This window comes from Filicampus tigris, chromosome 6 (assembly GCF_054856515.1).
Source record: "Filicampus tigris isolate MCC_2025a chromosome 6, RoL_Ftig_1.0, whole genome shotgun sequence".
Classification (NCBI taxonomy): domain Eukaryota; kingdom Metazoa; phylum Chordata; class Actinopteri; order Syngnathiformes; family Syngnathidae; genus Filicampus; species Filicampus tigris.
The window spans coordinates 16,156,487-16,181,529 of record NC_141222.1 but is presented as its reverse complement, the minus strand read 5'-3'; the positions used below and the strand labels follow the sequence as shown (position 1 = coordinate 16,181,529).

The 25,043-nt window shown below is 42.7% G+C and overlaps 3 protein-coding genes across 13 annotated transcripts in view; 1 reads left to right on the top strand and 2 right to left on the bottom strand.

Annotated features, from left to right (window-relative positions):
- prom1b (prominin 1 b) overlaps window positions 1-1,493 on the bottom strand; it is a 28,448-nt gene extending 26,955 nt beyond the window's left edge. The window contains exons 1-2 of one of the 7 annotated variants that reach the window (XM_086033432.1): window positions 1,143-1,490; window positions 783-1,067 (exon numbers count right to left, since the gene is read on the bottom strand). In XM_086033432.1, the coding sequence (XP_085889558.1) occupies window positions 783-1,065 (283 nt within the window). In that variant the 5' untranslated portion in view covers window positions 1,066-1,067; window positions 1,143-1,490. Of the gene's footprint in view, window positions 1-782 lie in introns of all 7 variants that reach the window. The other 6 variants (XM_086033433.1, XM_086033431.1, XM_086033434.1 and 3 more) reach the window with 6 other exon arrangements.
- Window positions 1,494-2,951: 1,458 nt separating this feature from the next.
- tapt1b (transmembrane anterior posterior transformation 1b) lies at window positions 2,952-14,796 on the bottom strand. Its single transcript, XM_086034239.1, has 14 exons — window positions 14,606-14,796; window positions 14,107-14,237; window positions 13,151-13,269; window positions 12,016-12,178; window positions 11,781-11,916; window positions 10,944-11,041; window positions 10,198-10,267; window positions 9,991-10,071; window positions 8,635-8,744; window positions 7,813-7,872; window positions 7,148-7,216; window positions 6,994-7,070; window positions 6,731-6,906; window positions 2,952-5,943 (listed from the first exon to the last, which is right to left on the bottom strand). The coding sequence occupies exons 1-14, from the start codon at window positions 14,775-14,777 to the stop codon at window positions 5,684-5,686; spliced, it is 1,722 nt and encodes a 573-aa protein (XP_085890365.1). The 5' UTR covers window positions 14,778-14,796; the 3' UTR covers window positions 2,952-5,683.
- Window positions 14,797-16,024: 1,228 nt separating this feature from the next.
- The window catches only part of fam184b (family with sequence similarity 184 member B), a 31,182-nt gene continuing 22,163 nt past the window's right edge, over window positions 16,025-25,043 (top strand). For 2 of the 5 annotated variants that reach the window (XM_086033404.1, XM_086033403.1), the window contains exons 1-2: window positions 16,025-16,608; window positions 24,470-24,658. In XM_086033404.1, the coding sequence (XP_085889530.1) occupies window positions 16,459-16,608; window positions 24,470-24,658 (339 nt within the window). In that variant the 5' untranslated portion in view covers window positions 16,025-16,458. Of the gene's footprint in view, window positions 16,609-21,313; window positions 21,607-21,659; window positions 22,277-24,469; window positions 24,659-25,043 lie in introns of those variants that run through there. The other 3 variants (XM_086033405.1, XM_086033406.1, XM_086033407.1) reach the window with 3 other exon arrangements.

Sequence of the window (25,043 nt, the reverse complement as noted above, 5' to 3'; positions counted from 1 at the left end):
AAAAAAAATTATAATAATCAAAATATCTTTTTTAAATTGCTCTGACTAATCAACTTGAATTAATCCAATCGCCCAGTCCTAGATGTACCTAATGAAATGATCCGAGAGTGTATTATCCGTAATGGTCGGGAATTTAGCTTAGGTTTATGGTATGTAATGCCCTAACAACCACTTATAGTGTAAAGTATTGATAAAGAACATACAAAAATATGAATTAGTAGCTCCTGTGCCACCCCAAAACACTGTGGGCCCAATTGACCAAACAATAAAAATCTCGAGAGCCAATTTGGTCCTCAACCAGTTTAGAAAACTCTGGGCAAGCTTGCACTTGATGAAGTGTATGTCAATTTTATACCACTTTTAAAGTTTAAAAAAAAAAATGAAGGCGAGGCCAATTTTGGGGAATAGAATTTGGAATGACTTAAATCTGTCAAGAAGGGAGGAGAACGGCATAATTTAGAATGGCTTAAGACTGGAATTTTGTTGTGGAAAAAGTTGGGAGTTTTGGAATGAGGAAAAATGTGGAAAATTTGGGAATGTGGTAACTCTTGTAATGTGGAACACAGTTCTAAAGGTATTTTGACTGAGCGGAACATTTTGAATTTGGAATGTAAATTCTGGGGAAAATATACATTTATGACATTTCGAAAACCTGAATTTTGGGAGTCATGGGAAATTTTAGGGAATGGGAATTTTGAATGATTAGAATTGATTAAGAAATGTGGAAATATCTGAATTGAAATAAGGATTTTGTGTGTTCTAATAACTTCTAATAATCTGACCTTTGGGGAAGGAGTTAGGCTGGACCACGTAGAGAAAAGCGTGGACCATGTGGAAGAGTATCCCGATGGCCCCGGGCTCATAGTACGCGTGGGTGTCGTACACCGCCGCCGGGACAAAGCCAAAATCCAGCGGCTCCACCGGCGGAGGCGAGCGCTGCCGGTGGGGGTCCGCTCGCGAGTCACCCTGCTTCGGCTGCTGATACTGGCCGCTCGCGGACGTGGTGGTGGCGGTGGCGGCCCCCCACCAACATAGCAGCAGGACGAGCCACCGAGTCCACAACATGCCTCCGGGAGGGGGGAACAAAGACAACAATTAAATCCGGGGCTTCGACGACGTGTTGTCCGAAGAAGAAAAGACACCTGTCTGCTCCAGTCCGAACTCCGGACGACCTCACACCTGAGCGGCGTACCACCAAAACAAGAGAGCGGTAACTTTCTCCACACTCTAGTTAGCTCCAGTGGGCTCCGTCCGGTCTCCTGACGCGCATCTTCCCCGGGTACCTCGCTCCTTCGACGGGGAGGAGGGAAAAGAGGAGAACGTGTGGCCGGCCGCCTGTCACTCATACGAGCGCCAGTTGAGCTCTAAATCCCGCTTGACACCGGCCAGAGAACGTCATCAAAATAACGTACGTACACAAATGTGGCTGCGTAAAAATCGAGCCAAAACAGAAATGAAAAAAAACATGTCGCAAATGTACTTAATTGTGTTACAAAAGCCTGTCGTGGAATAATTTGATGAGTACAAGGCAAAGAGAACGATACAATGTTTGGGACATGTAGTGATACTTGTTGACGGTTCCTTGACTTACACGCGCTAAAACCATTATCTTACTGGCATTGGGACACAATATTAGGTACACTTGACCCAATCTAATGCAGATCCAATGCTAGAGCTGTATTAAATAAAAAATAACAATGATTACAAATGATAGAAATATTAATACTGAATTTGTATTTATAAAATGTATTTTGAATGATAACCTACCACATGGAATACTTTTTCATTCATTCATTATCCATACCGCTTATCCTCACAAGGGTCGCGGGCGTGCTGGAGCCTATCCCAGCTGTCTTTGGGCAGTAGGCGGGGGACACCCTGAATTGGTTGCCAGCCAATCGCAGGGCACACAGAGACAAACATCCGCACTCACAACCACACCTAGGGGCAGTTTAGAGAGTCCAATCAACTTACCATGCATGTTTTTGGAATGTGGGAGGAGACCAGAGTACCCGGAGGAAACCCACGCAGACACGGGGAGAACATGCAAACTCCACACAGGGAGGCCGGAGCCGGGATCGAACCCACGACCTCTGAACTGTGAGGCGGACGTGCTAACCAGTCGACCACCGTGCCGCCCCTATGAAATACTTAGGTATGTGAAAAAAATGAATATGAATAGAGCAAATGAAAAAATATTAGCTCTGTATGTTATATGACAGTATAAAAACTACAATAAACAATAAAAACTGTCATATTTAATTTGTATACATTGCATAAAATGTAAAACATGTATTACTACATCTGAATAATGAAATCAGTCATTTATACACAAGTAAATAATATGATTTGTGATTTGTTTCTAAATACATTGAATATGTTTATTAAAGATAAGCGCAATTTGGTACTGAATTGTTGAGGTACTATAGCAAACTCACTTTCTCAGATGTCCGATTTGGGGGGCGCGGCTAAAACAGGCCCCTGTGACGCACTTAACGAAGTTTGGCAAGAGCCGTCCCTCCCCACCAATTAAGTAGACAATTTGAGCGCAGCAATTTCATCAGTTACTTAGTAATAATGAATTGGCTCCTTTCTACATATCGCTAGCGTCGGGCCAAAACATTGTAAGTCACATTTTGGTGAATTTAATATTTTTTCAAAATTCTTTACTAGTGATCAGTCCGCACGCGTGGGTGTTATTTTTACACTGTACTGACCAATCTAAAATGTTGAAAATGGCTTGCTCTGTTTTACGATGCAATGCTAATGGATGAACAAACTAGCCAATTTTGGGGTCTCCTGAAAAGTAACTGTTATGGCGGTACAAGGTGTCCACCCCACAATTATTAAAAACGGCTATCAGTTTAATACAGCGCAGTTGTACACCGTTTTAAAGTACAACCACAATACTAAACATATAACATGAAGTGTATTAAGAACACCAGGAAGCATTAGAAAACAAAACCTTTTATTCTACCAGGAACAAAAAGTTCCTGGGCTTGTTGGTGGAGAAGTGGCTCTTCTGTGAAGATTACGTCTCACGCACACGCTCACACAAACGCTAACTGAACGAGAAGCAAATCAAGAAGCTGTCAGTAACATTGTTTGTTCAGTTAAACAATCAAAGAGGCAGCAAGTAAAAGATGACATGGATGCAATTAGGTACAGTTGACGTCTACACACCCACACTCTAATGCCAGGTTTTTGTGACATACAGGGGACCCCTGCTATTCGCGGAGGATAGGGACCGGCCGGCCCGTGAATAGCACGAATACGTGTTTTAGTACGTTTTAAATGCTTTTTTTTTACTGGGATAAATCGTCAATACGCGTTTTCCTTTAAAAGTGGGTTTGGCTTCCCCCAAAACAAATAAAAATACTTTTAAAAGAATATTGTGGAAAAACAAAATCTGTGAATACATGAATCCGCGGGTGCCGAGCCACGAGTATGCGGGAGTCCCAACTTATTCCCACACATTCACATCCCTAGTTGAAAGAGGGTGTGCACACTTGTGCAAATATTATCTCAGCTGTTTCTTTTTACTTTATCTGTAAAAGATTTTTTTAAAGTTCTTGTAAAAGTCATAGTTCACAAAACTTCAAATGATTTTATGGTGATGGTCTCATCGCAAAAACATCATTTGAATAGGGTGTGTAGACTTTTTATACCCACTGTATATCACGTGAGACAAATATGAGGGAAGCGGAGTTTGTTTACTTTTTGAAAGTGTCACTTAGAATCAAATTCAGATGGAATCCAATCGGGATTTAACTATAGATGATAGTGGCCTTTAAACATGGCCTCACGCTATTACAAATAATTCACTACAAAACTAAAAAATATAATGGTGACATGGTGTAAAAACATTTATAACCCAATATACATGGATCACATTTTGACAGAATATTTCATGTACTTTATGTAGAATGAGTTGAAATCTATCATGGCACACACCAATAATTTCTTGTTTCAGTCATTTTACCTGCAAAAGGTTGTTCTTGATGTTTTGTTCGGAGATTATTTAGGAAGAAAATTAGCTAAAGTGGTAAAGTGGATGCTTGTACACACGATGAGAGCAAATAAGGGCAAATTTGGTCATTTGATCATTTAAAAACATTATTTGAGGGCAGTCTTTAAAAGTTACATTGCCGCTATAACGTCAAAATACTTTAAAAATCAGTCGATCTGTACTAAAAGCAAATTGGGCAACCTATGGCCAGAGGACCAAAAATGGCCATTAAAAACAAATAAAACCATATCTCAGAGGGACTGTTAGAAAAAGCCCCACAAATGCTCATCAAATGTACAACATTTGATTGTATCATATTTTTCCATTATTTACGATGGTCCTTAAAGCATTTAAAAAATGTCTTGATAGGAAAAAGGTTTCCTCACGCCTAGTGTAAAAGATGTTCAGCTACACTTGCATTTGTTATCATTAGTCTCTTTCACACAGAGAGACCCCCCCCCAAAACTACCGCATCAGATCTTTAGCCTTTTACATAGCAAAACAACAGGACGGGATAAGTGAGTGTTAGGTGTTGACGGGGAAATATTTCCACCACATGCACAAATATGCTCAACTAATTTGGTGTTATTTGGCGGCTTGCTGATGAAATTTGGCTTCGACCATTTAGCTGTTTTGTTCACACTCTTGGCTAGTAATAACCCTCACTTTGTCCTTGGTAATCATGGTAATGAAAGCCATACTCTGCGTTGCAGGTGTGCCGGGTGAACAAAGTTAATTTGTATGAGACATAATCAGCCCCCCAAAAACTTTGTGGATTTTAACTGTGCTGTAATTCTTTCTACTGCGTGCATATTGACCAATTAATGCTTTCAAGACACCTCAGCACTCTTTTAAATAAGACTCTTAAGTTGACAATAATAAATGCTATTTATGAGCACCTTTTGAGGAGAAGGTAGATGATGAAGCACAGGGGACCCAGGCTGGAGCCCTGGGGCACGTCTATAGATACTGGGGATGGGTCACATGTGAAGGATTTCAAGCTGAATAAACTGAGTTCATACGTGTGAATGTGAGCGTGAATGTTTGTTTGTACATGCCCTGCGATTGGCCGGCAACCAGTCCAGGGTGTAACAGTAGTTTTGGAATCATAGTTTGAAGAGTATTTACTGTTTCAATTTCATGGGAGCTGTCAGTTACTTGCGTATTTGTGTTATTCGTTATAGGGCTCGGTCACTATCCTTCGCGAATGATTACTGTACCCTTTCAAACAACTACCGGCATCTCCAGGCCGTGGGAAACGGGCTAATGACTCAGCAACATGTTTCAAAAAATTAAAAAAAATGGCATCAGGATTCCAGCTTGTTACGACGAGTCTGCCACTTCAGATAAAAACCTCAAATTTGTTCACTATAAAAAAAAAAGTTAAAATAACGATAAAATTAGTTCCTTCTTAAAACAATGGCTGACTGTGGATTGTGCTTAAAAGACAAACACACAGTGCATTTGTAACCATTTCAGCAACAGTTTCACATCTCTGGTTTCTGTGACTGCGGTCTCCACGCTGTCTTAAGCAGGTTGCGCAGCAACCGGCAGCGGTTCCGGCGAGCCCTGGTGAACTCGTTACCACGGCATAGTAACAGCTTAAAGCCTCTGCTGGTTTGTGTCTGTAATAAATTAATAAATACTGATCAGTCACCGCCGCAGTTGTGACGTTCAGTCGATGCGGTTGCCACAGATGGTGAAGCGGTCGATCTCCAGCAAGTCTTTCTTGGGGGTCCGGCGCGCCAGCACCTCCTCGTCCAGGCCCGTGTCCGTATTGATGATCTTGATGACATCGTCCTCCTCGTCAGGTGTGGTGAGGAAGGTGTCAGAGTCGCTCTTGGGGACAGCGGGGAGGGCGGCGCTCTCTGCCACGTAGGCTGGTTGCGGGCTGACTGACGCCAACGGTATTCCGGCTTTGTCCGTCGTTGGTTCTGTGGGATGAATTGTGGCGTTCAGTAACATTGGCTGTGCTAGGAATCACTTCCTTAACCATCTAAGCGGAGAAGCTCAAACTTTGCTCTCCCAAGTCATTTCATCCAGCTGTCCCAGGTTAAATCCTGAGGTGTTCATATACCAGCCGGGAGACATAAGGTGTCAAGCTCCGGTCCTGGAGGGCCGCTTTCCTGCATTCTTTCCAATTCTCCCTTCTGCAACATACCTGATTCAAATGATCAGCTCATCAGCAAGCTCTGAAGGAGCTTGATACTATCCTGATCATTTGAAACAGTTGTGTTGCGGCAAGGAGAGATGGAAAACATGCAGGAAAGCGGCCCTTGAGGCCCCGGGTTTGATACCTATTGTTTACGACCACAAAATCGATTATTGATTTGCAGCCTCGGGTCTGTCCTGGTGCCTTGTCCATATATGGACACCCTCATCTTTGAACATGCTGGTCATTATGGACACAATCCAGTAACAGAATACCACTCTGGTTCAGCTCATTGTGAACTAGGTGGGGAAATGGGAAAATATCACACAACTATGGCAGCAATGCTTTGCTAAAAATAGGATATTTTATATATAATTAGATTTTTATTCTAATTTAAAAAGGGGTAAAGGAATATTGTATTCATTTGTGTTTGGCACATGCTACGCCATTTCCTTAAGTTTCATGGAATTCAGTGTAGACCAAAATCAAAGTGTATTTAAAAGTAGTAGTAGTACTTAAATATAATGCATTCACTTTTATTAAGTTGTACTAAATGCCGTTGATGCTACCTTGCTGCGTCGCGGTGGTGTGAGGTGGCTTGGCACGGTAAGCCCGGGAGTTGACGCGGCTGGAGACGGCCGAGGGTGGCGGGTCAAAGAGTTTCTCCTCCATATTTGCGTCCTTGACAAAGGCACACGACGTGCCCAGCAGGACGATGCTGTTGAGCACCTTCAGAGTGATCAACCTGCTCACAAACAAATGTCACTCAGTGAACCTGCCATTCTTACAATCCCCCCCACCCAAAAAAACATGCACTAAGGCGGACATTTACCCAAAATAGAAGAGCAGCACACACATAAAGGAGAGGGAGCCCTGGATCTTCACTGAGCTGCTCACCACGCGGATCAGCTGGGTAAAGAAGCGCATGCAATAAAACTTGCACTATACATGACAAGAAATAAAGATTGATGTATCTGGCAACTGACCAGCAGTGCGAGAGGAAGAGGAATGAAGCCCATTCTCCTGGATACAGAATCACTGTAGTCTGTATAAGCCTGCATGCACACACCGATGGACACACACAAGTACAATGTGATCAACCAACAACCATCTTGTGTATATTTCTTTACTTGAGTATGCACAATCTAGCAGCCACAACATCAGATATGTCTTGACAATAATAATAATAGTAAAAGAAAGAAAAGCCAAACATATAATGTGAGTGCCTTGCCATGGGGAAATTAGCTTCTTCTTCCTAGTAAATGTTTGTGATAAATGTATTATTATTTTTAACCCAGCTATACTAATAACCTGGTAACATACATCTCAGTAGCTTTAACTCATCAGCATGGGTAGTTTTTACCCCTTGTTGGATCAAAATCTTGATTCAACATGATGTCACTGGGTATAAGTAACCCAGCATTGGCTCAGACCCCCAGTGTTGGGTTAACCATTTCAACTTATTTGCGTTACTTTTGACACAGAACTTTTAATTGAGAGTGCGTAGAAGAGAAAGTAAGAATTTCATTGCACAGGGGAAACATGTCTTCCTTTTTCATGATAATGATAATGATAGTACATTTTACTTTCAATTTACTTGATTTAAAATGCATGCACGCACGCACACACAAAAAATGTTGCGACATCTCACGTTTTTCTGTCGACTGCTGACCAGGTCGAAGGCGAGACTGGCTCGGTACTCTCCGTAAACCTGTGACGTAAATATAAGAAAGACAGCATATCACAACTGTGCTTTTTGCCAAGTTTTAAATCACATGCGGCATACAATGTCAACATCATATCAAGTAATACAGTGGGACCTATAAAGTAGAACACACAATCTGTCCTGTGATGCTACTTAACCCAACCGTCACCATCATAAAACCTTTATTTCCTGCACAAGCAATGTCATTTCTTAACTCTCGCACAAGGTTATCATAAGAATTGTAAAATAAAACTAAAATAATGATGCCTAACAGATCCGTAATGGGAGTGTTTTCAGGTAGTGTTTCATAAGTAGTGGTGTATTTATTGTAGGGTTGCAACTAACGATTGTTTAAAAAATCTATTTATCTGTTATTTTGTTGATGAATCTGATTTAAAAAAAATAATTTCCATCCCTTTATTCAAAAACAGGACAATATTTCAAAGTGACAGTGCCGAAAATGCACAAACATAACTTATGATTCAGCCACTAGTTTGGTCTGTAACAAATCAAGAAATAGTAAAAAATGTTGATCATTGTTTTCCAAAGTAAAACCAAATGTATTATTTTGATTCAACAAAAACATAATCTGTCTGCTTTCATGGAGAACTAAACACAAATCAGATAATATTTATTGGAGAGAAGCTGAGATTCTGAGCATCTGGAAAATTTTAAACTAAAAAAAGGTAATTAATCGATTATCAAAAAAGTATCAATTCATTTGATTTCTTGGATTGGCGGGGCTCATTCCGTGTAAAAGGCACTCACGTCGGCGCTGATGTCGTTGAATTTGGTGATGAAGGCGTGCTTGACCACGTCCACTGCCACCTCGGAAGCAATCACCATGGCCACATCGGGAAACAGCACCCACAGGTGGTCTGGGAGAGGATTACACATTACAACAACAGGCAAAGATAATGACGTTCAAACACCAGCCCGCTTCAAAAATTTGTAAGAATTAAGAGAAGAACAAAGTATTGTAAAACGGTCAAATGTTCTGCCTGTAATTAATATCTTTATTGTTGCAAGCATTAAGTGTCCAAAAAGAAGTTATTTTATTCCCACCATTCATATAGTTCAACATTGATTATCTGATTAATCTGTTATCCTAACTTTATTCTGCCTAATACCAGAATCGGCCTAAAAAAAAAAAAAATCCATACCGGTCAGGTCCTATTGGCAATATTCTAATCCTTTATCCGCTATGAAAAACATCTAATATACAGTAAATGCAGGTTAAGGATATTAAAAGAAATTGTCTTCTTTGCGTAGTAATTATATTAAGTATTACAATGCCCCCTGGTGGCTAAAACACACACAAACACACACAGCAGAAGGGGGCAGCACAATGTTACAATGGTCATTGAAGCATACACTCAAGAAGCACACACTGTAAAGTTCTTTACTTTCTATTTATGTATATTTTTATAAAGTACAATACTGTTGGGTGCTATTGTTATTAAAGACCAAAACGGTTAGCTTTTTGGATGACAGTAACGGATTAATGGCATTTCCATTTACTTTACTGGAGAAAGACAATCTGAGACAAAAGTATTTTCATGTGTGGTCATGAAACGAATTTTGTCAAGGCAGCCTTGTAGACCAAAATCTGTAAATTAATATGATAAAATATATATTTTTTTTAAGTTAGAAATTTTGCTCACTGTGTGAACGTCATATGACCAAACTCAAGACAACAGATAAGCCGTGACGTCCACAATGCGAACAAGAGGTCACTTTGACATCATTTGATGTCAGCCGCCTAACATAGATGAAAACCAGTGGATTAATCTATTTGATTCTTATCCCACAAAAAATATAAATCACAATGCCGTGTTTGGACAAGTGGGAGCAATATAACATATTGTTGCAAAGACAATTTTTGACTTGAATTGTCATCTAAGTATGATTACGTCCTTAATTTTGGAAACAAAAAAATATATATTCCAAGGATCTCTAGTGTCCCAATATTTTTGTCCATGAAGGATATGTTCCTGTGACATTTTTAGGATAGACATGACAGAAAACTATTAAACCTATTGACACTTTGACCAACTTGTAGCATTAAATCCTACCTCTTAAGGGTACATTTTTTCTGGTAGACATTTTTTTGTATGTGGTTACCTGGGTTCCAGGAGAACTGCTCCATGTTCCTTAGACAGACAATGAGCAGGAGGATGTAGTTAGTGAACCTCTCTTTTATGTCTGAGGGCGACGTACAAAAACAAAACACAAAATGAATCCTGGATTAACCTACTTTGCGTACAGTGCGTCTGCACGCACCTCCTTAAATTTACCTTTTGGCTTCATCGTGTGCGTGGCTCCACTTACCGCTGTTTGACATCTGGAAAAGGTTGTTCTTCTCAAACTTCTTGAACACGCTTCCTTTGATTTCCACAAACTGCAAGGAGACAAAAATGGATGGAAGCTGTACTTTACGGTGACTGGCCGCAGCATTCGGTATGTTTTTTTCAATTTATCGCCGGCTGCATCGTCCACTTGAAATATATGAAATATCTCTCCCCAATCAGACACTTCATTTATTCCCATTAGGAACAACAACTACACAGGAAAAGTCTGAGTGAAAAAAATAGAAGTATATCATGCAAACTTGTCATTTCAAGTGTACCTGTGTATTTAACCAAAACTGCTTAATTTATGAAAGTCTGCTAGCTTAATGCTAACACTAACTGCAAATTGCCATCGACGAGCTAACAAAATGAGCATCAAAATTGCAGTACAGTGTTCCCTTGCTACTTTGTGGTTCAGTTATTCACTCTACAATGGATAGCAACCATAAATTCCCATACCTCATAATTGTCTCCTAAATGTTGGACAGAGAATGTTGTAGTGTATGGTGACGGATTATGAGCTATTGCTTTATTTTACTTCTCTCCATTGGTCAATTTATCTGATTTGAACTGACTTGAAGAATCTGGTAACTACTTTCTTTATATTGTATAGCACTAAATGAAATAAGTCAATAACCACAGTCTCCAAATGAAAGCTGCACATTGTTCCAGTTGAAATCCATTGTCTAAAATCTGTCAACTGAGCTGATGAGTGGTACTACTCACGTTGTTGGACATCATGATGGTGAGGAGCGACTTGTTGTGGGAGTTGAAGGCGACGTTGAGCGTGGTGGCCTGGACCATGATGAGGATGGCGTGGAGAACTATGATCAAGCACGTTGAGGAAGAACAAACAAATTGAAGGGATGTCCCCATCCAATCACTGGATCAAAAATCGAGACTATTCATGTGATTTTTAGAATATTGGTTAAAATATATATATATATTTTTTTTTTTACAGAGCTGGCTTCCCTCTGTAAAACATATTTTTGGAGATGGAAATACTGAAAAGTCGAACAATACATTGCTTTAGACTGTCTTGTTACTTTATTATGCTGCCGTGCAAACCAAGCGGAGGCCGAAAACATGGACGCTGACCTGTAGAGAGGTGCTGCCCATTTATTTAAGTAGAGGGTAGATAGTTTTCTTGTCTTGCTGTGAATGATGCACCTGGCAACTAATTAAGACAAAATCAAGCATTACACCTCTGAGAAACTATTTAAGCTTCAGTAGGTGCTACTATTTTGTAAGCAACAGACTTCAAATGAGCCTCAAAATGCCATGTCTTAATTTTGAAATATTGCTTTAGCATTTTGGTTTGAAGGAACTATGTTTACATGAGGTGGAGGAGCTTCATTTAGCAAGGCCTTGTCCAACAGAAAAAAAATGATTTGACACCATTTTGCAGCATATACAGAAAAATCACAAACCTTTTCGGGTTTAAAATGTATACAAATAGACATGTATAATAAATAAATATGAAGCTAATAAATCCTCTAAAATCCTGCTTTCATATTGAATATGATGCAGAAACTGCACTGCAGAGCAGATAGCAAAGGATACAGACGTAGAGCACAGCCATGAGGAAGTGGGGGATGACGCCTATGTGCGCCCGCTTCTTCTCTTTGGGCTCCGTGGCCGTCCAGTAAAGCGCGTCCAGGATGTCCTGGCCGAATGACGAGAAGAGACGGTCGGCCACCTGCCCATAAAAAAAAAAAAAAAACAGAGTGGAAAGGAGATGATGAGAGGGGGTTGGCCGTCACCATGCTGATGACCATCGTCTTCCTTCTGGGAGTACCTCCAGCATGTTGTAGATGATGTAGAGCTTGATGACAGACTGGCCTCGGATGAGGTGGTACATCATGGCATAGTCTACGTAGCTCATCATGGAATAACACAGGACCATGATGAAGCCTTTCAGGACATCGCACACCTGGGCCGGCTGCAGGAGGCGCCCGCCTCTATAGCACAAGTCCAAGTTATCTACTGCCCTCTACAGGCAATTAGTAATAATACATGCAACATTTTTGTTTATGTAAGAACACTTAGAGGAAAATAAACCCACACATATTATTGTTTCAAGAATATGTTCCCAGCAGACCCATTAGTTGAAACACGGCATTTTGATTAATACTGAATTTGTGGAATATGAGTTAAGCAGCAAAATTCACCCCCTTTTTAGCCATCTCATGGGGCGGCCATTTTTGTCATTTCTGTCGACTGAAAATTACATCACAACTACTCAGGGCACAGGTAACGACCAATCACGGATCAGCTTCAGAAAACAGGTCCACAGCCAGTTCAGGATGTACCTCGCCTACTGCCCAAAGACAGCTGGGATAGACTCCAGCACCTCGTGAGGATAAGCGGTTTGGGGAATGGATGGATGAAATAAATGAGAGCACCACTGCCACCTACTGTAATGGATGTACAATTACACTTGATTCCTGTACACCAATTAAAAAGACAAGAAAAAAAGACTGTTCCTCGGTCATACGCAACCCCCCGGCCTTGCACCGCTACAGCCATGGGGTCCTAAAATTATTTAGTATTTAGTCCGGTCGCGATGAGGCGTCCTTTTCACATCGGCCGCATGTCGGTTTCACATGTCACTCAGGAGTTGAGGGAGAAATCGGTCGATGGAAGCGCTAACGGAAGCGCGTTTAAAATGATTGACGGACCGGCCTATAGGCGATTACCATTTGATCCAGCTTGACAAAAAGGCAGATAGATGGACAGCGGAAGGGTACCCAGGCTGCAGATGGATGGCGATAAACGGACCGGCAAATTTTAGTAAAATGGCCACCTCTGATGTTTTCTACAAAGTGTCTTAACATGTGCCATGCTTTTATTAAAATACGCGAAGGATCAAGAATGACTATACTGATATGTATATATTACATTGATAAGGTTGAGGACTTATTTTTTCTTACCCAAGACCACAGCATGGCAGTGTGAGAAGCTGCAAGAGGGCCAGCAGCACTCTGAGGGGCAACAGCGTGAAGACGTAGAGGAAGGCATCCAGGCAGAGGAAGAAGCCAAATGTCATCAACTAAACAAAAAAGACAAAGAGGGCAACAATCACAAAGCTGCAGCTCATAAATGAGCCTAAACACCCCCAGACCCTGCCGTGCTATTAGAATCAGATGAAAGAATTCCCTTTTTTTTAAGCTGCTGTTCATCTCCTACTCATTATAAGCAAAGCAAGGGCTCTCGGTTTTAACAGTGAAAAATCCATACCACCAAATTCCTGTCTAGGTCCAAACCAGTGGAAAAAGATCCCAGGCTACTTCTTGTCCTGTCGCTTAGTAACCACCTCTTCCCTCACTCTCCGCGAGCCGTGCAGCATAATTGTCACCCAATGATTGAAAGTCTGGATGTTTTTTTTAGTCAGTAAGTGAAAATACATAGGTTAGATACATTTGAGTAAGACTGATATGTTAAAAATGCATAGTGCTTTTCGTTGCACACTAGGTCAGCCACCAAGGTGAATTGGTGTGTGGTTCAATTCCACCTATCACGCAGGTTAAAAGTCAGCTCATCGTTTTATTTACTTCGTCAAATCATGGCTCTAAGACCTTTGAAGAACAGTTTGAAGCATATGTACCACAGTCGTTTGCCTTTGTGAAGAGCCAAATGCATTTTGTCTGGTCGGTGAGTCCCTCTGAAGCGCATACTTTGATGTGAGAAGTAGCTATTTTGGCGATGCAAGCATTACGTCCGACAGCGACGATATCAGCAAACAAATATGCTAACAAGCATGTCGCACAACCTGTATTGAGCCATTAATCTCACTTACTGGCATTTACACAAAATAATAAATGTACTGTATAAGCAACTTGTAACAGCAACGCGGTACAACAGGTGATCACTATAAGTTTTAGCTCACCTTCTCCAACTCCTTGGGGATGCGGAGACAAGTGTAGACTTTTTCCCTGCGCTCAGTGTACTTTGCCTCGTTGTGCTCCAGGAAGTAACCCCTGGTGAGCTCAGTGGTTACAAACCTGACCAGGGACAGATCTGCACAGACACAACAATGCACCATGGTGTCAATTTCATTACAAAAGTTGCACATTTTTAAATTGCACAAAAAGCTGGTGGGCATGCTGGACAAACACTAAACAATACAGTGTCAATGTGCCATGTTGTTGACAGTCAGGTCGCATAATATTGTAACTAATGTATAACTAGCGGGATGCTAACATGACGTTAAAATAATTAGGGGCACATCTTCAAAAGACGTTACCAGTAAATCATAAACTACAGTCGGGTTCCCCTTTGGATCACAACATAATCGCCCGCGACAACAACAGACACTAAAGCGGGTTGCTATCGCTGTCAAACTGGGGGGCTATCTCTAGTAGCCCTAGCCGGACTAGCTTTCCCACCTGACAGGTTGCGTTTCTTCCCCTTCCCGCTGCCATTTTTGTCGCTGAACCGCAGACTATCCGTGCCACCGTCTTTCCACTTGCCCCTGCCTGCCCTCGACGTCCTCCCGCCGATCTCCCTGTCCTCCTTTTCGGGATCGTCCGCCAGACCCGTCGACAGCGAGTCCGCCATCTTTTCAGCCACACTAAGAGTAGCCCTGGCTGGCTGCAAAGCTCAGTTCGGGGCGTGGCTCAATGTAGGGTGGAGTTAAACGCTCGGCTCCACGTTGCGCAGTCTTATGACGTCTCGTGTTATCTTTGTTCCCCCAATGTAATTTGTTCTATTGATTGATAATGCTTTGTTTTTGATTCAACCATTTTCTGTCTTCCAATTGAACAGATCAAAGTATTCAAATTTGGCTTTAGCTCAGATTAAGGAAGCAAGTCCAAGTAATATATCTGTAAAGAAGAAGTTAAAGTGGAAGTCAACCCAAACATATTTTTAGAGAATATGTTCTATGCAGGCCCCCTAGTTGAAACACAGCATTCTGATTGATATTGTATTTGTGGAATATGAGTTAAGCAACAAAATCCATCCGTTTTCAGCCATCTCTTGGAGCGGCCATTTTGTCACTTCTGTCGACTGAAAATGACATCACATACCCTCAGGGCTCAGATAACGGCCAATTATAGCTCAGCTTCAGAAAACAGGTGAGCTGTGATTTGTTGTTATCTGAACCCTGAGTGTGTGTAATGTCATTTTCAGTCGACAGAAGTTAAAAAACGCAATATTTATCAGAATGCCTTGTTTCAACTAGTGGGCATGCATAGAACATATTATTGAAAACATGTGTTTGGGTTGACTTCCGCTTTAAGTGCCTTGGTATTCATATTTGTAAGAATGTTAAAGAACGGCAACAATATTTTTTTACAAAACTGAAAAAAAGGACTATTTTGGATTTATGGCTTCAAGGGATCTTTCACTATTGGGTAGAGTGCTCTTAACCAAAGCTGAAGGGGTTTATTGATGGCATGTTGACAAACTAGTACGCTTACTCAAATATGAATATAAGTAGTTTTGGAAAAGGCTGTGGCCACTGCGCTTCATGCCAAGCGGGCTACTTCTACCTGCTTGAAAATGGAGGAATAAATAAGTAAATAAATAAATAAATAAATAAACAAGTAAACACCAACCATCACCTAAATTTTATATTTTGCAAGCCTGACATAAGCGTGGGGCTGATGCACGTCATCTGCATGAATAGTTCAATTATCAACGTATTGGTTTCACATGTACACAAGCAAAGAACTGCAACTTACCTCAAGGTAGAAAAGGAGTATGGCTCGCCATTTGAGTTGGGGTGTGGGGGGCGGGGGGCGGAGTCAAAGGTTTAACTCCACCTCACGTTGAGCGACGCCTCGAACTGCGCTCTGCAGCCAGGCTGCGCAGTGCGCACGCCCCTCTCCGCCCCTCTGCTCGGAGACAGGTGGTTGGCGTCCAGTGCCTCCATCCTCCCGCGCCCGAGAGGAACAAATATCTGCTGGCACCGAGGCAAGGCTCGCTCGCAGCGAGCGCGTCCCCGATGGACATCCAGCGTGTGACCTCCGTGATCGCCGGGCGGAGGACAGCTGAAGTTGGGGGCTGCAACCGGAACGCTCCACGCGGAGAGCCCCGCCGATCTACTCCCAAATGTTTTCCACACAATTCCACCGGCTGCCGTTCACGGGAGGGGGCCCACAGACGGAGGAATGACATGCACGAGTGACAAGTGGACACGATTTAGGCGGCGTTCTGCATTTGACTGGCGGCGGGATCATTTGTGATTATCCTCCGGGCTTGGAAGTTGTTCCCTGGAGGAGAGGCGGCTGTCAAAATGGCTTCGGGCTCCGGGAAAGCTATCCAGACCCCCGGGCCGGGCTCTGCTGTCAACGGGAATGCGGCAGAGTTCCAGAACGTCGAGCAGGAGCAGTGCGACTTCCAGATGCACAACAAGATGTGCAAGAAGATCGCTCAGCTCACCAAGGTAGGTGGGACGTGACCGGACGAACCTAAAAGCAGCGCCGCCTCTCTGGACGTTGAAGTGGAGCTGTCACCATTGTGCTTTCGCGGATGCTTTTTTTTCTCCGATCCTGTAATGCAAACGTGAGCAGAAATTACATGCAGTATAAATGACACATTGCTACACGGAAATGAGTGAGAAATTAGAGTAACATCTCCATCAATTCGAAATGATTGAAATCTGCTACACTTGCAATTAAAGCACAGCTCCATTGAATCGCAATTGATTTACATATGACAGTACTCTGAATGCATGACAACCCATACCCAAGTTTTGCTTTGTTGTATGTACTCAAACTCAAATGTATACTCTCCCTGGAACGTCATTACCTGGACTCTAATCTGTTTTAAGAAAATTTACCAAAAATCTGTGACACTATTTTATGTTCTATGGTCTACATAGTGTACAATAACACTGCATTAAAATGAGATTTGTGCACCGCAGTAAACTAATTTGGCCTATGTCATCATTTGATGGTGAAGTTGTAGCCTACATCATTGACATAACTTCAAATGCTTAAAATCGTAAAATGTGTGATAGGGCCAATTAACCCTTCTATAGTAGCAAGTTGTTTTGAGTGGTTTGCACATGTGTCCCACAGTGCTGAGGTTGTGGGTTCGACTCTGGCCGCCATGCGTGTCATTTGCATGTTCTCCCCCGAGTTTGCGTCAGGTTGCTTGAAATCTCATAGGTGTGAATGTGAGTGTGTTTGTTGTCTCTTTGCACCCAGCCATTGGTTAGCGACCAGTCCAGGGTGTGCAACGCCATAGTCAACAGGAATGACCCCCAACTGTAATGACGATAAATGGTATGGCAACTATCGATTACATTACGTCAAGTCAAAATCTTACAACCAGCTCGTCTTGACTCTATTTAGCTAGTGCAGCTAATCGAGTTTTGAGTGTATTAATCATCAGTTTTATGATAACTTTCACACGTTTATTAGCAGCCACACATGTAATGTGTGTGCATACAAATGAACCCAATGTGCTTATCGCAGCAGAATTCTGTGTTATCTTTCGAGGCTTTTAGTGCTGCGCAGGGACCCACGCGTGTGAGCTCTTCACAATAGTGCTTAGAGAAGCAGGGCATGACCCGCCGTTAGTTGAGCGGTGACGATTACTGATGACGATGCAGTCAGCGTCCTCCCTCGTGGCTTCACCTCTGTGCGTGCGTGTGTGTCAAGGAGCATGTGCTCTGCAGCAACACACTCTATGCGGCTCGCATTTGCCGCTCTGAAGATGTCCGAGCATATGCGCAGGATGTGCGCAGAGATGACAGAGAGGATGGCTCAGCTCTTGTGTCTGTACTCGTTAAGGACGTTTGACATTTGTCAAGAGTACCTGCTCCGTCCTTTTGTTTCTGTGTCCGGTTGGACAACAGTCTGGGGACACTTGGCCAGATGACCTGAAATGCCATTTGATGTTGGACATGACATGCCCAGCTCACAGTTTTCATGTGAATTTCAAATGTGTTTGATGGGTGCTCAGGTCAGGCCTTCCACACCTAAATTACCCAAGCATGCCTTGATGGACCTCGTTGAATTGTCCGACATGCCTTGAAGGTGTGGAATCAAGAGTCAGGGGGAACTAAAGGGGTTTAAAGTAATCCAACCCCTTGACTTCTGACCTACAGTATTCGTTTATGGGCTTGTAAGTGGATTGCAACAGGAAATGGGGTCAGCGGTAGTAACCTTATATATTTAATAACTCATGCACTTGTACTTAAAGCACCTCCTCACGTCCTCTCCACCAATCACAGATTCACACTTCTCCCCCCCCCACCCCTCCTTCCTCTTCTGCCTGCTCTGGTGTGCCCTGGTTGAATGGGTGCTGCTAAAGATAAACCAAGAGTGTGTTTACGTGCTGCAACAAGCCAATGGGAAGAAAGTGCGAAATGAGTGCGTCGGTTCAGCTGTTGTGGATGTTCACAGGAGTCTTTTCTTGTGTTCGCGCACACACTCACACACACACAAAGACTCAAAGTCTTCATTTTACACAATAAGTAGACATCAGAATAGAAGCACATTTGTGTATGTGATGGGGTGTGTGTTCATAGCAACGTTTTTGATAGGCAGATCTAATTTTGTCTATGTGATGTCCTGTTCTTATGCAGCTTGCACTGTCAAAGTGGGGCCTGCTTTGTAATTCAGACGCACACTCCTATGAGTGGAGGTGTGTGTGTGTGTGTGTGTGTGCGTGTGTGGGAGGCGAGCTGATGCAAGCGAGAGAGTGCATCTTTCTGTCTAACCTCGCTTTTGCTTTTTTTTTTGCAACAGCTTTTCACTCAGCTGCACTGCTTTACACTATGCACAGAATATTAATTGAATGCTTTGCAGACTATAAAGTTGATGTCATTAAACGCAGCAACTGCTGCCCTGTGAGGCTACACAATCACCTGAGTTACATTGGCTAAAGAGGCACCTTACACTCCCAGCTTGCAAACTTTTTTTCCCATCCAAACGTTAGTTAAAGGGAAGTCAACCCAAACATTTTTTTCAAGAATGTTCTATGCAAGCCGCGTAGTTGAAACGGGGCATTCTGATAAATATTGTGTTTGTGGAATGAGAGTTAATCCACACATTTCTAGCCCTCTCCTGGGGCGGCCATTTTGTCACTTCTGTCAACTGAAAATGACATCACAACTTCTCAGGGCTTAGGTAACGACCAATCATGGCTCAGGTTCAGAAAACAGGTGAGCCATGATTGGTCGTTACGTGAGCCCTGAGCAGTTGTGTCATTTTCAGTCGACAGAAGTGACATAACTGCCGCGCCCAGAGAGGGCTAAAAAAGGGTGGATTAAGGCTTATTCCACAAACGCAATATTTATCAGAATGCCTTGTTTCAACTAATGGGCCTGCTGGGAACATATTCTTGTTTGGGTTGATTTCTCTTTACCGTTTGGATGGAAAATAAGTTTGCGAGCTGGGAGTGTAGGCTGCCTCTTTAGCCAATGTAGCGTCCTTGATTTTGCCAAATCATATACACCAGGTTCAGAGAGGTTTTTTTTCTGTGCTCCTTTCCACGACTTGGTGCCTACTCTGCTCAACATGGCTCTCCATTTACAACAGTGGCAAGATAAAAACATTTCAAGGTTAAGAACGGCGTACAATGAAGTAGGTTGCCAAGGAGCGTAAGAATACATCGACATTCAGCACGAAAAGGCCCGCTCATTTACTGCCATAAATAGTTTTTCATGTGATTGTTTTATATTTCTGACCTAAGTGTTTTTATACAGGTCACTGCTGTAATTATGTTGCTTTTGCGTTAGTATAAGTTACTGACAGTAGCAGGTCGTGCATTTGAAAGAAACCCAAATTATACATATTTACAATTACAAAATTTATACATTGTATACTATACAAACTACATAAAAAAAAAAAATCTGTATTTATCCAATAACTACATACATACATTTGATTTGATTATTAAATACTGGGCATCACACAGCATAGTTTCTGATTTAATGTATTAAATGAATGTGTGTAGATTACTACAAATTTGATTTGCTAGATGAAAATTGACCAACCAAAACGTCAAAATGCTGAAAGTATCGGGAGCCAGCTAGCTAACACTGTGAGGACGAGCATGACGTCTCATTGGTTCAACAAACGGTTCCATTTCTAATTGTCAAGTGTTTTTGTCAAACGTCAACTCAAATCTAGCCCAAACTTGAAAAGGCTTTGCACACTGGAAAGGACATGGACAACTCAAAGTATTTTTCTCCTTTTATTGATTCTTTGGGTTGTTTCCAGGAGAACTTCTTTTAAGGTTATAAACCTAGACAAAGACAGGTATGATTGAACAGGTCATCAATGTGAAACGATTGAAATTAGAAATACTCAGTTAGATTAAATGTCAGTCAAATATCAAAATCAAAATTTAGGATTATCCAATAGTAAACATTATTAGCACAACCAAGATTAAGATAAACCAAATAAACATCACGATAACCACATAAACGAAAGGGCTTTACCAGCAGTCTTTGCAGTGAACTTTCAGAGTTGAATGTTTGTGCTGCACTGGTGCCTTAAATAAAAGATAATTGGTGAGCTGTGATTGGCTGATGGTGGTCGGTTGTGGCGGATTTTACTCTGACCAGGTGCCTTAAATGATGCTGATTGGTGAGCTTTGACTGACTGATGGTGCTTGTTCCAGGTTTAGCTTGAAACTAATATATTTCAAGTAACATCAGACAGCACTACTGATTCCAAAGGTCCTTGCTCGATTAGATTGACATGGCAGCACATGGAGGCTGAAATTTGATAGGACAAAAAAAATATAACATACACATACCGATACTGAAAGTAGTGCAGACAATCCAAATGCTATGAAATGAGGAGAATGGCCTGCTGCGACTAAAATAAATACAATTTCATGGGTTGTAAATGTTGGTCACTGCTTCTATTTAGTGTTTTGACCAGCAGAGAAGGTCTTGCTGACCCTGACCAGCCACCACTGACATATTCTTCAAGGTTACGAACGGTTTACAATGACATACTTTGCGCAGCGATGTAACAAAACGTCACTCGGCACAAAAAAGCCACACTGAGTTACGCCGTACTCACAGTTTTTTCATTTGATTATTTTATAGCCTATAAGTGGCCTTGAAGTGGTTCTTTATGTATTTATGTAATGTTAGCGTACCCTGATGTTGTGCCTTAGTTCTGGATGCTGCTGTATTATACTCCACAGTCTCCACTTGACTGCAGTGCGGTGTTTTATAGTTTCCCTCAGTTTCTTTTCAAATACAATTAATCCCTTACAAGTAGGTAGAGGTGACCGTCGTTAGCATGCGTCGCTCCAAGCGATGGCTTCAGTGCAGCATGGGTTTAGTGTTGAATTGGAAAAGAGTCTACCCCAGCCAGGGAAGAACACAGCAGAGCAAAGCTGAACTGGGGACTGCCAAGTGGAAAAACAAAATTGATTGCAGTTGTCTGTGTTCTCAGTCAACCCGGTCACGGTAATGTGCAAAGGTTCAATCAAAGCAACTCGACTGTTGCTCTTCGTCGAAGATGTTTCACCTTTAATCCACAAAGCTTCTTCAATTCTAAAATTTTTAGGTGTAGAATCCCAGTATTTAGGCTTCGGTGGGTGTGTTCTCTGGAGGTGGTTGCAGTCGGAAATTTTTTGGTATTTCAACTGTGTCAGTTCAAATCAGTGCATATTCATCTCTGCTAGTAACAATTCTTTCATGGATGAATTTTCCAATTTATCATATAATTCATATTAATAACGCAATTTATTTTTGAATGCAGTTAGATCCCAAAAATTTCAGTTGTCTTTATTATTGGAACATTTCTGTTTTATTGAACAACTTTAACATATTTTCATGCCCGGCGCAAGTCTAGCGCAAAGTTCGGACTAACTGTGTGCATGGGTGGCCTTTTCTCTCTTTTGGTGTTTTCACAGTTAGAAATGAGTGTTTGTGTTTCGTTGTGGGTGTGAAAACAGCCGACTAGCTTCACTGCCGATGGAAGCGGCTCCTCTCATTCCCTTTAAAGTGAACGCAGGAGAGGCACCGAAATACATCGCTGGAGTCCAATCGTTTGGGTCCATGGGTGTGAGACCTGTGTAGAACTTCTTTCAGCTGGTCTAAATGTTTAGTCTACTTTCAGTCACTAAATAATCAGGTGGGTCGGCGTTGTTGAAAGAAAATGCCAAATTACCAAACACGCTAAACGAGGCTCACGCCAGCATGAAAATCGAGATGTGCCCGTTTTTACGTGTCAGCGATCCATTCAGAACTCTGAGGCGATGTATTAACCAGTCATTCATTCACTGTGCTGCCTGGTGAACCAAGTTTTCCTAAATAAAGTATGGAGGCTGTTGTAACATTATTGTGCAAGGAGCATTTGGGATTTAATGTTCTGGTGTGCTGTGCTGTTAAATTGTCCTCATTCCGGCCCTTTCTCTCGGCTCATTGCTCCCATTTTCGGGGAAAAAAAAAAAAAAAAAAAGCGAGGCCGAGACGGACATCCAAGCACAGCATGAACCCTCTCTTCCCTCTGAGCCTGCCCTCGATACAGTCCCTTTTCATTCCTCTCGGTCCAACTCGCAGTGCGTGAGCCAAAGTTCTTGCACCGTGACATGATTGGATATAAGTGTTGGGCTGAGCGGAACGTGAGACGGGAGCTTTGCCGCATGTCACATCTGTCATTGATATCACAGGCGAAAAGCATTAAAGGTGGACACACACACACACACTTGCACACACGTATTGACACACGTGGGGGAATGTCTTGCGACACTGTGTGCCAGCTGTGTGCCGCAGACAGAGCGGCGTCTGCGTAAAATATGAGCCCGTGCGTCCCCCCCAACCCCCCCCCCCTGCGCACACTCATACACACACACCTCCGAGAGTGTGTAAGTGAGACATCGGGGTCATCAGATGATAACACTGTGGGCACAGCGGTAAAGTGAATGAGAAACAGGCCATATTTCATCGGTTAGTCACAGTCTATATGGGGAAGAGAGAGATGGACACACACACACACACACACATGCGTGGGTAGGTGGATTTATTAGGGACAACATCTCGCAGTTTGGAGATACTGTGGACGCCAGTTTTCATTATGTTCATGCTTGCACACCCTTCCAACCAGTGCTTATGTTCAATATTGTCACCCTAATATATAAAGCCTTAAAGAGGAAGTCAACCCAACATACTGTATTTTTTTTCAAGAGTATGTTCTATGCAGGGCGGCACGGTGGTCGACTGGTTAGCATGTCCGCCTCACAATTCAGAGGTCGTGGGTTCGATCCCGGCCCCGGCCTCCCTGTGTGGAGTTTGCATGTTCTCCCCGTGCCTGCGTGGGTTTTCTCCGGGTACTCCGGTTTCCTCCCACATTCCAAAAACATGCTTGGTAGGTTAATTGGACTCTCTAAATTGCCCCTAGGTGTGATTATGAGTGTGGATGTTTGTTTGTCTCTGTGTGCCCTGCGATTGGCTGGCAACCAATTCAGGGTGTCAGCCGCCTACTGCCCGAAGACAGCTGGGATAGGCTCCAGCACGCCCCGCGACCCTTGTGAGGATAAGTGGTATAGATAATGGATGGATGGATGTTCTATGCAAACCCACTTGTTGAAACAAGGAATTCTGATAAATATTGCGTTTGTGGAATGAGAGTTAATCCACCCGTTTTTAGCCATCTCTGGGGGCGGCCATTTTGTCACTTCTGTCAACTGAAAATGACACCACAACTGCTCAGGGCTCAGGTAACGACCAATCACGGCTGAACTGTTTTCTGAAGCTGAGCTGTGATTGGCCGTTCCTTGAGCCCTGGGTAGTTGTAATGTCATTTCCGGTCGACAGAAGTGACAAAATGGCCGCCCCCTGAGATGGCTAAAAAGGGGTGGATTTTGCTGCTTGACTCATACTCCACTAGTTGAGCCCACTAGTTGAAACACAGAATTCTGATTAATTTTGCCTTTGTGGAATATAAGTTAAGCAGCAAAATGCACTCGTTTTTAGCCATCTCCGGGGGCGGCCATTTTGTCTTCTGTCGACTGAAAATGACATCACAACTGCTCACAACGACCAATCACGGGTGGTTCTTGGATGATCTTTGGGTCACTCTCACGCACACCACTGGACAGCAATTGAGTTGCTTTTGTGCATGTCCACTTCACACAAAAAGTTTCCCTAGTTCGTAAGATCTATTAACTCAGAAGAAGAAACGTTCGCGTATCGAGTCCGACTGATTGTCGTGTCTATAACAAATTATGACCACAATGAGCTGTATGCATGACCCGCTATACTGTAGCATTACATCAACAGATCATCAACAAACCGCATCGTCACTACCCTTGTTGATCCCCTCCAGGTGATTTATTCCCTCAACATGAAGAATGAAGAGCAGGAGGCGGCCCTGCAGGCCTTGAACCACGCCCATGACAAGGAGCTGCACCGCATCCTGATGGAGACGTGTCAAGAGGGGGAGGGCTCAGTGCTGAGGACGAGACTCCTCCAGCTGCAGGAGTCTCTGGATGAGCAGCAGCGGGTCGGAGCGCAGGTACGCACATGCATATTTCTGCGCGCGCGTGTGTGTGTGTGTGTGTGTCCTTGAGCCCAGGTGTGCGTAATGACCCCGCCAACCTTATCCCATAATAATGAGCCAACCTCTTTCCAAGGCCGTGCTGTTTTGCTGTAAAATTAATGCGCTCACATAAGCGCTGCAAATCAAAGTCGCATCGACTGCGCCCCACTGTAATCAAAGCAGTGCAAACAGCACGGTACTTAGCCCATTCGTCATGTGCAATTTGCATAATTTGCCTCAATAAAACATACACATTCATCATATATAACCGCATTACGCTAGCATGAGCTTCAGGAGTCAGTGAAAGTCATCGTAGACGCTGGGTGTTTTATCCTTTTTTTTCACATGCAAATCACGGATC